This window comes from Haliotis asinina, chromosome 15 (genome assembly GCF_037392515.1).
Source record: "Haliotis asinina isolate JCU_RB_2024 chromosome 15, JCU_Hal_asi_v2, whole genome shotgun sequence".
Lineage (NCBI taxonomy): Eukaryota > Metazoa > Mollusca > Gastropoda > Lepetellida > Haliotidae > Haliotis > Haliotis asinina.
Window position 1 is genome coordinate 45,848,544 of NC_090294.1, and position 14,838 is coordinate 45,863,381.

The following is a 14,838-nucleotide window of genomic DNA, read 5'->3' on the forward strand; positions in this document are numbered from 1 at the left end:
CTCTGTGTGGTCGGACAATAGAGCGAAATTATTCACAAACTGAACTTTATATTATTCATGAAACCCTTTTTGTCCTAACGCATACTTACATTGTCTGAAGTTTGTGCTCCTAACATATTTCAAGATGAAAACGGCAAGTCATCGAAAAGTCATGTTACACTTTCGTCTTCTACTTTTATCAGCTTAAACATGGCCGATTCCCATATTTTTTTCTTAACAAACCGTAACATTGCATTTGCCTACATGCAAATGTATACCATTTTCTGTGTAACAACCCACCGTCTTATCGCCTAAAACATGCTATTTTCTCACTGTCTTCATGACGAGTAAGCACATTTTCTATATTTCGTCATCAGTCTAACATATATAAGTGAATGTCAGTCATCTTCTTCACATCAACTGGAACAATGCTGTTGTCAACATCAACATTGTTGCTGGTCGTTGCTTACGTGCAACTTGCAATGTCCAGCAACCAAAACTCCCTCCATGGTATCGCCTACATCTCCGTGACGACGGATAACATGACGGCCTCCACTCAGTTCTACACTCAGGTTATGGGAGGGATGCTGGTGCCAGAGTTGACCTTCACCTTCAGTGGAGACTCTCACTACTACCGGATGTTCCAAAAGGAGATCCTGGACGCCAGAACTCAAGGGCGTGACCCTGCCCAGCTGGGAGTCCCGGATATAAGGGACAACGGTACTCACGAGGTCAGTACATATGCAATAACGGTACTAATGAGTTCAGTACATTATGCTATAATGGTATTCAGGAGGTCAGTACATATGCAATGACGGTACTCACGAGGTCAGTACATTATACAATAACGGTATTCATGAGGTCAGTACATTCGTTACGTACATTATCCATTACGTCTCTGTGTTGCGGATATCTCTACTCTAAGGGTCAGTATGTATAAAACAATAAGACCTAACAGGAAATCACGGCTTTGATGAAGTCATTAAACTGGATACATAAGAGCACTCTCGAGGGATAACGGTTGGATTTATGTGATAACGGTACACGTGAGGTAATGGTAACCATTTGGGCATGGTATAATGGTCAATAAATATATACTAGGCACATGAAGAAACTGTGTATACAAAAAATTAAAATCTAAATTAGTCTGTGTAGATACATAAGGATTTAAAGGAGATTAGTGACATGTATCCAACACGCATGCACGTGCCACGTTCCGTGACGTGAGTTGTTTCGTCCTTGCATTCCGGGAAACAGAAACAGCAAATGAATGTCACACAAAATTGCCACTTTCGAAAGCTCTACCCCTGCCCTTGCGATCGTTCAAAAAGTTAAACGACAATTTAAACGCATAGAATGCCATGGCTAACGTCTGCACAACGTCATGGGGCCATGGGGATGGTCCGTTGGGGAATGTCTCAACGACAAATGGCTGCACATTTCCACTGGCACCGGAACACCATTTCTGCAATAGTGAGACACTACCATACGACAAATGACGTCATCGATGGGCCACGTTCTGGACGTCCACGTGTCACAACGCCAAGATATGACAGATGGATAAGGGTGACCCATCTTCGCCACAGGTTTCACGCCAAAGAACTTTGGTGATTGTTCAGGGCAACTTAACTGTTGTGGGCTACAGGGATCACATTCTTCGACCTGTGACAATTCCTTTTCGAACCCATGCAGAAAACAAACAAAACGGAATTGTTGGGCATTGGTCTTAATGAATGATTGTGGCATAAATACCGATGCTGACAGAGAACTGTCAGACAAAACGAAATGATTACTGGATCCCGGACACTTAGTATGTATTTCAGTCAGAATATGTATCTTTTGTTATAACTGGAGGTCACTCTGACATAACGCTATTCAGGAATTCAGTATATAGGGTTACCCACGCGGTTAAGGGGGCCAGTAAGTAGAAAATTACGGTACCAATGAGGTCCGTCTATAACAATGAGGTATGCAACCAGTAAGTCAGTGTAAAGAGAATAACTCTTCACCAGAGGCCAGTAGTGAAGGAGTGAAGGGAGTAAAGTTGCAGGCTTCTAGACAAGTAGCCTGAGTATTGACTGACCAGATATCAAATGTTTCGATTCTGTTCCGATTGGTTGTGTACATTTTTGTATACCGCATTGTAATAGGAAAAGACTAACACGTGTTTGTTATTGTAGGTGCATGGTAACTTCATCATCTTTGACAACGGAATCATCCAGCTGATGGAGTATGTGCTTAAAGCATCAAATGACACAGTCTTCGACATGCGTGACCGTCGCACCTCTTCCGCCTACATAGGAGCCCAAATGGTGTGTTTCTGGGTGAAGGACGACGTGGATTTTAACCACTACATTGCTGAAATGGAGAGAAAATCACGTGACCTTGGCTTAGACCAGGTTAGGGTTAACAGACCAGTGACGGTTCACAGCGAAGCTGAACGACTAGCCGTCCCTGAAAACGAGCTTGGTGTAACGTTCAATACAGGTGTCTTTGATGGCTTATCAATGGCCTACTTCAAAGGCCCATCGGGAGAGCGACTAGAACTGAACCAAATTTTAAGACGTTACAAATACTATCTTGGCAGCGAGTACTGCCGGAGACGTGCGGTGACCACAGCCTTCTTGGACAATCACCCTGACAACCAGTGGAAGAAAGCTGCCGGAGTCAGTGGTCAGCTTTACGGGATATACGAGTTGGCCACAAGAACAGATGATCTTTTGATGTCTAACGACTTCTACACACAGGTCCTCGGTGCAGACCTTGTTCGTAAACCCCTTGTTGGAGTGGACTTCCGAGGAAACGCTATAGACAACATGGTATTCCAGAAAGAGATTCTTGATGCAGAATCTTGGGGAGTTGACCCGAAACAAATAGGGTCCAAACATTTCTCTGGCAGGAAATGACAGACGTGATCTCAACTTCAACCTGTTTGATAACTACGTAGTGAAGACTGTGCAGTATACTGCAGGGAGATCTCTTTCAGATCCCAGGTTCAATCCCAGATACAACTGGAGTAGTCCTGCCTACATCAACAAAATGAACATGGCCTTCTTCGTTGATTCCAACGTTGACCTGAACACGTTTCTTCAGAACTTAGAGAAAAGGGCCGCCGGGAATAGGTTCTCTGAGTTTAAACTGAATAGAGCAGTTGATGTGCAGGCATTAGGGGCTAGCGTTCCTGCAGGACAGTACAGTGAAGAGTTCACTGAGGGGCCGCTGAAAGGGTTCAACTATGTGTATGCTAAGGGTCCAGCAGGGGAACAGATATCCTTTGTTCAGTTCAAGGGTCCAGCAGAAGCCAAACTGAAGTCAGCCCTGTTGAAATATTCGGCTGTCAATACAGCCTTCAAGGAGACAAATCCATGGGCCAGAAAAGAATATGACTCCCTTTGTTCTAAATACTCCACTGACCCTATTATTGGATAAACGTATACTCAGAAATAAAACTGATTTTTCAGCTTGGTGAAACGTAGTATTTCAAGATGGACCTGGACTGCTATGTGTTCCAGTCATTCCTCCCATTCGGGCTAGTGTATAGCACTGGTATTTAAAAATCTCTGGCTTAACTGACAGTACATTCATATAATTCACAGAAGGAACAGATCGCCAGCTATCTACGATTTCCTGGTTCGTTACTTTGACAGAGCTGTTCCATATGATGTCAAACACTAGTGTGCATGACCAAATTCCGAAAAATATATGCAAGCAAGTGTGATATACATGGAACATTATCTGGACGCGAATAGAACAGCACACAGCATACCGCATACCACTGGCTAATCTAGCCACCACACTCGGTCGTAAAATCGCAAATATTAGCAGGGACAAATACAGGTTAGCATATGCATTCCTTCATTCATTCGTTCATTCAGCAATCCGTTCATCAAGTGTCATTTATTCCTATAGTAAACTACGTTCATAACTAAGTCATAATGAAATGTTTCAACGACCTCAGCGACAATATGATTCTGAAATACGTGTTTGTGATATAAAGAGTACTCTACAACAGAAATAACGCCATCTTCGTTTGAATATGCTAGTAAGACAGTTTGGAAATGAAAGATGGCAATCTGACGGTGTGAACTCAACACCAGAACTGAAATATTGCGACACCAGACTTGTGCACATCTCCAACTCGTATATTTGAAATGTACTGACGTATAATTGAGTTATTATGACCTTTACGCCTGGGGATAGTTAAAATATTCTTTGCACTGATGTTTCATATACTCTGGGGCATAGGGGATCGAGTCACTGTCTGGACAATAAGTTTCAAAAATACTAACCTAAACCTTGGCAATCATATATTCTTTTTCTGTGTTATGATTAACACATGTTTAAAAATGTGAACGAAATCGGTGACGAATAAAGATTTAAGAAAATTTTACCGCTACACTGGTATATAGAATACAACTTGCATTTGATCTATACAATCTATTCAAATCACAATACATGTTTGCAAACGTTTAGATTTTTATTTTTAAATATTATTGTCCAAACAGTGATTCGAATTCCTGTCCTCTGTAATGCCCCTGATCAACCATCAGTGTGCTGTATGTGTCCTCTGCAGGGAACGGTCACCATTGCGCTAACCCCTAGTATTAATGTCGACAATATCGTATAGAAAGCATATAACCAATACATCTTGGCTCTCACATTTAAACCATGTCACATATACCATATGTTATATTTCACTACTTTTAACATGACAGTCAGTCATGGTACTGACTTAAGACCATGTTAGAGGGGTAGAAAAAGTATGTGACGTTAGTTTCCATTTATTACACTTTCTTTTTTGTGGAAATATATCAAGCACAATGTGTCGGGGACAGTTAGACGTGTGACTAAATCCAAAATGGACAGGCTACAGCAGATCGCTAATAATAATTATCACCTGCTGCCTCTTACCGCTAGTTTTGGTAAATGTCACTGCTCATGGGTTGTTTGGCTTCGTAAAAATGGCTTCCAGTTTTAAGCACAATACCATTTGGGGATACTGGGACTATTCGAACTCTGTTTTTGGATTGTATTTTGCAACCTTATTCCTCATTGGCTTGTTGGTAAGTTGGTGTGATTTTACTTATTATATGCATGTGTCCATTTTGGTAGCTTGAAGACAGACTTGGCGTCTGGGTTAAATTAGTTTAGGTGAGTTGAAGAATATCTTCCTGTTCAAGTTTACTGGGGAAAACTGGGCAGTGGAAATGATTAACATATCCTGCTGATGGTCATGAGCCCAGGGAAATTGTTAAAATATTACAAAAAATATTCCACATATATTTCGTATGTGTTATTACTCGTGCATTGACTGAATATATGTACTCTGAGCATGATTCCAAACATCATTTATATTGCGCTTGTATGACAGCATTGTTCATGTGGTGTCTACCCTGTGTGATCATCACAGTCAAGATCAGGATGTTCCATGACAGCATTTTGTGTGTCTCTTTCTTTGGTATTAATAGTCTTTCAAAAGTTTTAACAGATTGTATCAATGGATCCCTTTAATATACGACAAATAAAAAGTATGGGAACACCCTAAATTTTTATAGTCAAATATAAACTTAAACATAGTGAGGTCATTTATGCTGTTTGATAAATGAAACTTTTTGTGTGCTTAAATGACTTGGGCAGTTTAAATGACATGTTGGAACATGGAATGTAGCAAATGATTCATTATTCGATGAGTCTGAGGGAAATGAAACATCGTCATAAACAGCAGAAAAGGGTGCTGAAACACACCAGCACCATCTTTGTTTCAAACGCCTGAACTCAACAGCCTAGTGCGCGTGGAAGACGTCCATGGAATCCCATGATATGGGATAAATATGTCAGTATCATAACAATTAAGACATTTAGTTTGAATCATCATTTGACAATTGCATTTTTAAAAGAAACAGGGTTATAAGATAAATTTTGATTAAAGTGCATAGATAAATCTTTTTTTAGGATTGGTAAAATAAACAACCGATATGGTGGAGGTGGGTACCTGAGTTCCAAAACGAATAGATTAGTTGACCACATACCTGACACTGAACACTAGATCTTTGGCAAATATTTTTTTTACTTAATGCTGTCTCGAATCCGAAGACAAGTTTCTTTTTTACTTACAGACACACACTTGAAACAACACACTGGACAAAATATTATAAACGTTATCAAAACGTTACTGGGCTAAGGCTGTTTTACGTTTCAAAGTGTTTAACTTACAGTCCACATATTATGCGTAAGGTATCAAACGTCGCATAAAAGAATCCTGGGCTCTGTGGCCTTGGCAATGGTGACGTAGATGCGCAACAGATTGAAGATGCACCTGCTGTGGGGACAATATAAGAAAACAAGAGAGTTACACTTCTTGATCTCATTACACAACTGTACCACGTGACAACAATACTTGCACGTGTCATGTAATCTTTATTACCGTATTCCCCCTAGTAAACATACATGGTCACGGTAGGACCTGAATATTGTGGTTGGGTGTGAGTGCTATATTACGTGTTATATACGTGATTTAGCATTGTCGTGTTGAAAGATGTTAAGAACGAATCGGCTGCGGTATCACATCACAAGGTTGCCAATCATTTGCACTTGCATTAAGTTCGTTGGGAGATTAACACCAGCATCATAACGCTTCCATTCGTAATTCATAGAGTGCATGTAAAGTAGGCAGCTCTAGTAACACGACAGAAAGGGAGAAATCATAACTACATATTCCAGACATAAAGTCGTCCTTTCCAATATATGTGCACCTCCAACTCAAACGTTGCTTACTCCAGATTAAAATATTTGAGGCCACAGTTTTAAAGCTTAATGGCAAACACGTAATGGACATTTCCAAAGTTGACGCATCAGTGGCCTTGGTGATGTCCAATCCAAATTCCCTATTTACACAAACAAGCACCATCAGTTCCTGTGCGTGGTTGAATACAGCTGAACAACTGTCTAGCCTTTGCATGTGTTTATAACAGAAGCCACCACCACAAGCTCCCTACGTTTGACCCAGTGTATTGTCAGCGATTATATACCTAACCCCTTATCTGTCAAAATAATCTGACAATTGTACATTGATTCACTGTAACTACTGACTTTTCTCGATTTACCCTTCGTTTTTCCAAGCTGAACTCACCATGTATCAGTTTGCATACGTGACGTTGCAACCGAACCCAGTTGCTACAGTTGGTTGTACTATCTTATCTCCTTAAATATGACACATTCTCACAAACGGATGACTCGACAGAATCCGATAGAAACATATATAACTAGCTATCAACCATTTCATTAACATCAACTGGAATAATGTTACTATCAACATCAACATTGTTGCTGGTCGTTGCTTACATGCAACCTGCCATGTCCAGCAACCAAAACTCCCTCCATGGCATCGCCTACATCTCCGTGACGACGGATAACTTGACGGCGTCCACACAGTTCTACACCCAGGTTCTGGGAGGAATGCTGGTGCCAGAGTTGACCTTCACATTCAGTGGAGACTCTCACTACTACCGGATGTTCCAGAAGGAGATCCTGGATGCCAGAACACAAGGGATTGACCCTGCCCAGCTTGGAATACCTGATATAAGGGATAACGGTACTCATGAGGTCAGTACATATGCAATGGAGATATTCATGAGGTCATTAAATGCGCGATAACTGCATTCAGGAGTTTGGTATATTTGATATGACAGCTGTTATAACGATAGCACATAAAGAAAGAATTTATCATTTTGGACAAATGTGTTCCTCGTCCCCAAAACGCACGGTGTGCAGGCCTGTAAAAGACAAAAGACACAGTCAATTTATAGAGGTTGGACAACGCATTGTATTTTGAGTTCTGACTTCATTACAAGTGAGGTTAGTACATATGCAATAACGGTACTCACGAGGTCAGTATATGATGCAATGACGGTACTGTGATGCAGTGAGTATTGAATAACGGTACACATTAGGTTAGTATGAATGGGATATTGCTGCTCATGAGCCCAGTACATATAGGTTATTGTACTAAAGAGATAAGTATATAGGGAATAATGATGCTCGTCATGTCACTAGTGATCGAGGTATTCAGGGCATCAGTAAATAATGTTACAATTATCTGAGGTCAGTATACTGGATACATTAGTGCACGTAAGTTTCATGAGAAGTATCTACTCAAGGGGTAAGATAACGAGGTACTAACGAGGTCAAACAAAAATACCTGATGCCTAAGAAGACTGTAGAGAGTTTCGTGCTCAAATGTTGTTTCGTGGAGATTCCAAATTTAAAGGTCTCGGTTAAGTTTTCGAAAGCATCCTTGTAACGCGTGAAAGACGCTTTTAAATTTGATGCATCAGTGACAAAGTGACGCCCTTTGCAGTTTTCCAAACAACTTTGGCAATCGCTCTCCATCGCTGGTGCCTGAATAAATGCACAAAATATTCTCGTGGAAACAAGTAAGGGAACATAAGGAAGTGCAAGTGTTCCTTTATTCTTTTCCACGTTTCTTCTCAAGGTGTGTATTGCATTGTGGGTGAAAATCTGGAAATAAATAAAGGATCACTCGTTCCTCGTTTCCACGAGTATTTAATCGGAAATGTGCAGATTTTTATTTAAGTGGAGATTTATTTTGTCGATTTTAATTCTGAAAAGTTAAAAGTTAAATAACTTGTGGGGTTGCCAATTGATCAGGACCTACCCCTTTCCATCAGTAACCCTACTCTCCCCACCAACTCCTCATATATAACAAACAAAACGCATGGGAACACCCTAAAATCATATATATAAACTTAAACATAGTGAGGTTATTGATATTCTAAGGAAAATGTAACTGTTCATGGGCATTTTAAATTACCTGTTTGAACATGCAGTGAAGCAACCGAATCCATATTGGTTGAATGTGAGTGAAAAGAAACATTGTCACAAACAGCGACAAACAAGGGTGCTGGAACACACCAGCACCGGATTTGTTTCAAACGATCAAACAAAACAGAACAGTGCATGTGGAAGACAGATTTCCCTATGACCTTGTGTCAACTGGGCACTGGTAGTTGTGAATCGGTTTTGAAGAGCTTGGTGCACAACGTATCGGTCATCTGCTCTTGATGGTTTGTTTGTTTGTTTGTTTGTTTGTGGGTTTTTTCTGGGCCATCCATCTATTGTGGGCGCTCTTCGGTCTGTAGCATAGTGAAGAAGCTGTGAAGCTTCAATACTGTCTGTAGCTTCTTTCAAAGGAAACGTGGTCATGAGTTGCATAGGAAGTCTGTCACCCGCTTGCACTAGGCGGTTATGCTTGGGTGTTAGAATCAAACCCGGTGCTAGTGTGTTTCAACGCCCTTGTTTCTTAATCAGACTCAACGAATACTGAATCTGTTGCTTCAAAGCAAGCAACTGCATGTTCCTATATGTCGTTTAAAGTGCCCATTAAGCGCACAAAACGTTACATTTACCTCAGAGTATGAATGAACTCAAAACATTTAAGTTTATACATGAGTGTCAGTTGTTAGGGTGTTGCCATACGTTCTGTTTGTAGTATACACACATATTCATCAGTAAATGGATTACAAAAGAAAATTAGTGTAACAATATATTCCTAACACATCTACACAAGTCATTTATGCGTCGTGTTTCCTATAACATGACATTTCGTCAGACTTTGATTGTTTGTAGTTTAACCCCGCAATAGTCCAGCTGTTTGGTGGCGATCTGTTAATAATCAAGCCATGACCAGACAACCCAGTGATCAACAGAATGCCATGATCCATGTGTATCTTGGAGGTGTTGGGAATCCAGTAGTATAGGAAAAAGAAATTTGAAAAGAAAAAAAATTATTACTCTTGAACAAAAAACTACATCCTTTTCAAGTGATACTGTGTATGCAATTCGCCGTATCCCTTCAGCTAATGTTAGCCATATAGTTGGAATATTGCTGAGTGTGGTGTACAGCTAATCGTTTTAACTAACTATTATTTGAGATCATACTCCAACAGACACGATAATGAATGATTTATCATTTATATTATATATGTTTTGCTATGCACGTGTGTTGGTAGGTGCGCGGCAACTTCATCGTTTTTGACAATGGCATCATCCAGCTGGTGGAGTATGTGCGTACGTCGTCATCTGACCTTGTCTTCGACATCCGTGAACGTCGAACCAGCCCCTGTTACATCGCAGCACCACATATATGTTTCTGGGTCAAGGACGACGTGAATTTCAATCACTACATTGCGGAACTAGAAAGAAGGTCATATGATCTTGGGTTTGATCAGGTCAAGGTCAACAGGCCGGTAACGGTTCACAACGAGGCTGAACGACTAGCCGTTCCCGAAAACCAGCTTGGGCTTAGTTTTACCAGTGGAGACTTTGCTGGTTTATCATTCGCATACTGGAAAGGCCCAAGAGGCGAACAGCTGGAACTCTACCAAATTACAAATCAATCAAGATACCATCTTGGCAGTGATTACTGCCGACGGCACGGGGTGACCACAGCCTTTTTGGACAATCACCCTGACAACCAATGGAAAAAAGCTGCCGGAGTAAGTGGTCAGCTTTATGGGATGTTCCAGTTTGGAACAAGAACCGATGATCTTTTCAAATCCGTCAACTTCTACACACAGGTCCTCGGTTCAGAGCTGGTCCATAAACCACTACAGGCAGTGAACATTCGAGGAGACGATGTTGAAAATATGTTGTTCCAGAAAGAGATTCTGGACGCCTTTTCTTGGGGAACTGAGCCTAGAGATATAGGGGTTGCAAATATTTCGACGGCAGGAAATGACAGACTTGACCACAGATTTAACCTGTTTGATAACTACGTAGTGGAAACTCTGCTATACACTGCAGGGCGGTCTCTGTCAGATCCCAAGTTCAATCCCAGATACAACTGGAGCAGTCCTGCCTACATCAACAACATGCACGTCGCCCTCTTCGTTGACTCCAGCGTTGATCTGAACAAATTCCTACAGAACGCAGAGCAAACGGCTGCCAGGAATAAGTTCCCGGAGTTTAAGATCAATAGAGCAGTTGATGTGCAGACATTAGGGGCTAGCGTTCCCTTATCACAATACAGTGAAGAGTTCACTGATGGGCCGCTAAAAGGTTTCAACTATGTATTTGCTAAGGGTCCAGCAGGGGAACAGCAGTCATTTGTTCAGTTCAAGGGTCCAGCAGAAGCCAAACTGAAGTCAGCCCTGTTGAAGTATTCAGCTGTCAATACAGCCTTCAAGGAGACAAATCCGTGGGCCAGAAAAGAATATGACACGTTTTGTTCTAAATACACCAGTAACCCTGTTATTGGCTGAATTGATATCCGGAAATAAAGCTCATTTATCGAACTGTTCATGAATTGTACTTTCACATTGAATCACAATTTACCTTCGAGCACGTGGTCTGTTTTCACCTGTGGGACTGTAACACCTTGGTGAAACGTTCGTGTTAAGAGTCGTACTAATGACAGTGGGTAGGTTTCTCGACAAGCCAACGGTTAAGAGGCTAACAGTAGGCATGAATTTCCTATACAGCTGACTGTACATCACATATCAACATACCGCTTTACAGAATTTTACTAATACAATACTGTGGCAAGTGAGTGAGTGAGTGATTTGAGCTTTACACCGCGCTCAGGAATATTCCAGTTATATGGCGGCGGTCTGTAAATAATCGAGTCTGGATAACAAATCCAGTGATCAACAACATAAGCGTAGATCTGCGCATTTGGGAACCGATGACATGTGTCAACCTATTCAGCGAGCCTGACCACCGGATCCCGTTAGTCACCTGTTACGACAAGCATAGTCGCCTTTGATAGCACGCATGGGTTGCTGAAGACCTATTCTACCTCGGACCTCCACGGGTCTGAAGTTCAGGGACAGTTTTCTCTGGCGGTCAAAAAATGGAGGACGTGAGATCACTGTATTTGCTCGACGCAGCAATTTGCTGTCAGACCACTGTTAGCTCTGATCGACCCATGTAGGGCATGACTCCTCACACCATGACACCTCAACCAAATCTGCCCACCTGTCCAACGCGGCCTGGCACCAAAACGTCGATGAACACGTTGTCTCCCATCCCGTCGTTGCAGGAGGAAAGAAATTGCTCACTGAACCAAACGCGTCGCCAGTTCCAGAGGTTCCATGCTTTTACCCTTTTGCACCACTGGACACGTTGTTGTAGATGCCGTGTTAACGTTTGGTTGATGTTTGGTTGTATTTCCACCTCTCTGAGATTACAGTTTAGTAGGAAATTCTCCGAAGATCAGACACCTCTCCCGCAATGTGATTTGTTCTGGCAAATCGGTGATATAGGTGAAACAGCCGGGTGAATGCAGGAGTGGTCAGTCGTGGTCTTTCACTTGGTCTATCGACGTCATGATCCAGATGAGGTTCTGTGGTGGACGTTGAGGCGTATTACAACGACTCCCTTGTTTCACTTCTCGTCGTACATTTCATAATGAAGAGAAGAATTGGATGGTTTGGAAGAGTCGATGCCTCCACTCATGTTTCCGACACATTGCACGGGCATTACGTTAAATCGTTTTCTCCATGCGGTTTTCATGAATCGTTTTTATGTTTATGACAAACATATACAACCACGAGATGATTAACAGGATTCAAAAATGATGATTGCTGCCAAAATGAACTGCTGAAAGACCGTATGCGCTTCCTTTTCTGAAAGTGTATATTGACACTGTATTCCGTTCATATTGTTGAGGGTTTTTTCCTTGTTGTTTCGTGAGTGTGGGTGGGTGGGGTGGCCGTGGGGTTCTACGCCGCATTCAACAACATTCGAGCTAAATGGTGGTCTGTACATAATCGTGTCTCGACCAGACGCACCAGTGATCAACAGCATGAGCATCCACCTGCACAACTGGGACAAGGTGCGTCAACCAGGCCAAGTGTGACCACCTGATCCTGTCACCTGTCACAGCCAGCTGACAGTCAGGTTAGGAATAGTGTGAAAATCAGCAGTATACCTATATCGCCTGGTGATAATCAGCAACATGCCTTCTTTATCAACCCAGTAGCCCGGGCTCGCTGACTTGGTTCACACATGTCATCGCTTCCCATTTGGGCAGATCAATGCTCATGCTGTTGATCACTGGATTGTCTGGTCCAGACTCGATTATTTACAGACCACCGCTATGTAGCTGGAAAATTGCTGAGTGAGGCGTAAAACTCAATTCATTTACTCTTTCAGTAGCAATCAGCATGTCCCCAATCTCGTTTTTGTCTAAATACTGGACTACGTGGACCTGTCTGGATGAGTTGGCAATCCAGTGTACTACCACGAACCAAACTGAAACGCAAAACTAGTCTTCCTGGCATTTTAAGTTTTAGTGCGAACTTCTGTTTACAACGTTTCCTCGGTTATCGGATATCTTTCAGGCCTCCTTGACTTAACTGGGCATTACTAGAAACGGACAGTTACTAACAAGGGGAAATGACCTTCTGATAATCTCTGCCTGTACCTGAAGGTCAACGGCGTACATGTATGCAGTATACGTAAGTCCCAAAGTTTGTAAGTAAATTTAAACTTACCTGGATTTTAGACGTAGTATTCTTGTATTTTAATTGTGGCTAACATGTCCTACACTCGCCAGCAGCTGAAGGGATGGGATCCAGCTAAGTCCTTCTAGGTAGCCAAAGTAGTGTAAGTACCCATGGTCCCTAGTCTGGAGATCTACTTTCTGTTGTTGGCGATCTATAGCCTGTTTTCATTTTGTATCTTTTCTAAATAGTGATGTTAGTTTTATCTTTCCTCGCTAGTTGTAATTCTAATTGTGATGGTCTAGTTGTTTTACTGTCCTTCTTCGACAGGTTTTTATCATATACATATATTCCATTTCAGTGTTAAAGGTTATCATCTCGATATGGCTGAAATATTGCCGATGTGACGTTAAATATTAACTCACTAATTCAGATGCATTCAGTTATGTATTACACGTACTCAGAAAATACTCACTTGAAATTTCATTGATCCATTGATCAACCGCGCATTATTTGACGTAGTTTCATTTTTAGTGATTTGTGGTATTTTAATATTCACTGTTGACAAGACAATATCGAAATCTATATGATTTCACCCTGGACGTCGTGACATGCAATCGAAGACATGTATCAAAGTCAGTTCACAAATTCAGTATAGTTTGAGCCCATCTTTGGCGTCGTTTCAGGCTTGACAGCGATGACGTCACAAAGCGATCGACGAAGGCTTGGGGATTCCACGTCTGAACCAAGTCCTAATTCAGCGAACATCAGTGTCTGATTCTGGGCTTGGGGTCAACGATCCTCCGTTTCAACCCAATCGTGCTCGATAGGGGGAAGATCTGGCGACACAGCTGGACAGTACTGGAATGTTCTACTGTCTCAGGAAATCTGTCACGACACGAGCGACATGTGGATGGGCATTATCTTGCTGAAGCGTGGCGTTGCGTCTCTGTTGTGTCTCTGTCCTTGACTGAATGGCTGCAAAAGAGGATAAATGATTTCATCCTCGTAGGATAGACTTGACGATGACAAACTGTGTCCGACTATGAGATGTGTGATACTTCCCATACCATAACGCTTTCGTCACCAAACTGTTGACGTTCAACATCGCACGTATCGGCATACCGTTCACCTCGCTGTTTGTACACCCTTGCCCTGACACCTGAGCTGTCCTGATGATATCTCGACTCGTCAGTGAACACAACACCATCCGAAACTTGTCTCCTGTACCGTAGATACTGTCGGCAAGACATGCATGTCACGGACGCTGAAGCAGAATTGGATATTTGCAGGCCGTCGGGTTCGAATGTTGTGCTCCCTCAGTCGGTTCCGTACAGTCCTGGGACTTATTGGACGTAAGCCATGAATGGTGCGAGTAGTCAAACTGGCAGCCTGG

The 14,838-nt window shown here is 42.0% G+C and overlaps 1 protein-coding gene and 1 pseudogene across 1 annotated transcript; both read left to right on the forward strand.

Moving 5' to 3' along the window:
• Positions 1-374: 374 nt before the first annotated feature.
• LOC137266473 (uncharacterized) lies at positions 375-3,408 on the forward strand (annotated as a pseudogene).
• Positions 3,409-7,191: 3,783 nt separating this feature from the next.
• LOC137265832 (uncharacterized) lies at positions 7,192-11,296 on the forward strand. The gene is made up of 2 exons (XM_067801296.1): positions 7,192-7,581; positions 10,008-11,296. The coding sequence occupies exons 1-2, from the start codon at positions 7,279-7,281 to the stop codon at positions 11,256-11,258; spliced, it is 1,554 nt and encodes a 517-aa protein (XP_067657397.1). The 5' UTR covers positions 7,192-7,278; the 3' UTR covers positions 11,259-11,296.
• The last annotated feature ends 3,542 nt before the right edge of the window (positions 11,297-14,838 follow it).

What these genes read in the sequence shown, in the direction of transcription:
- LOC137265832 (XM_067801296.1), top strand. Translation starts at nt 7,279, where the DNA reads ATGTTACTATCAACATCAACATTGTTGCTGGTCGTTGCTTACATGCAA. An exon ending in GGGATAACGGTACTCATGAG is followed by an intron (nt 7,582 to 10,007) that starts GTCAGTACATAT and finishes GTGTGTTGGTAG; the next exon opens with GTGCGCGGCAACTTCATCGT.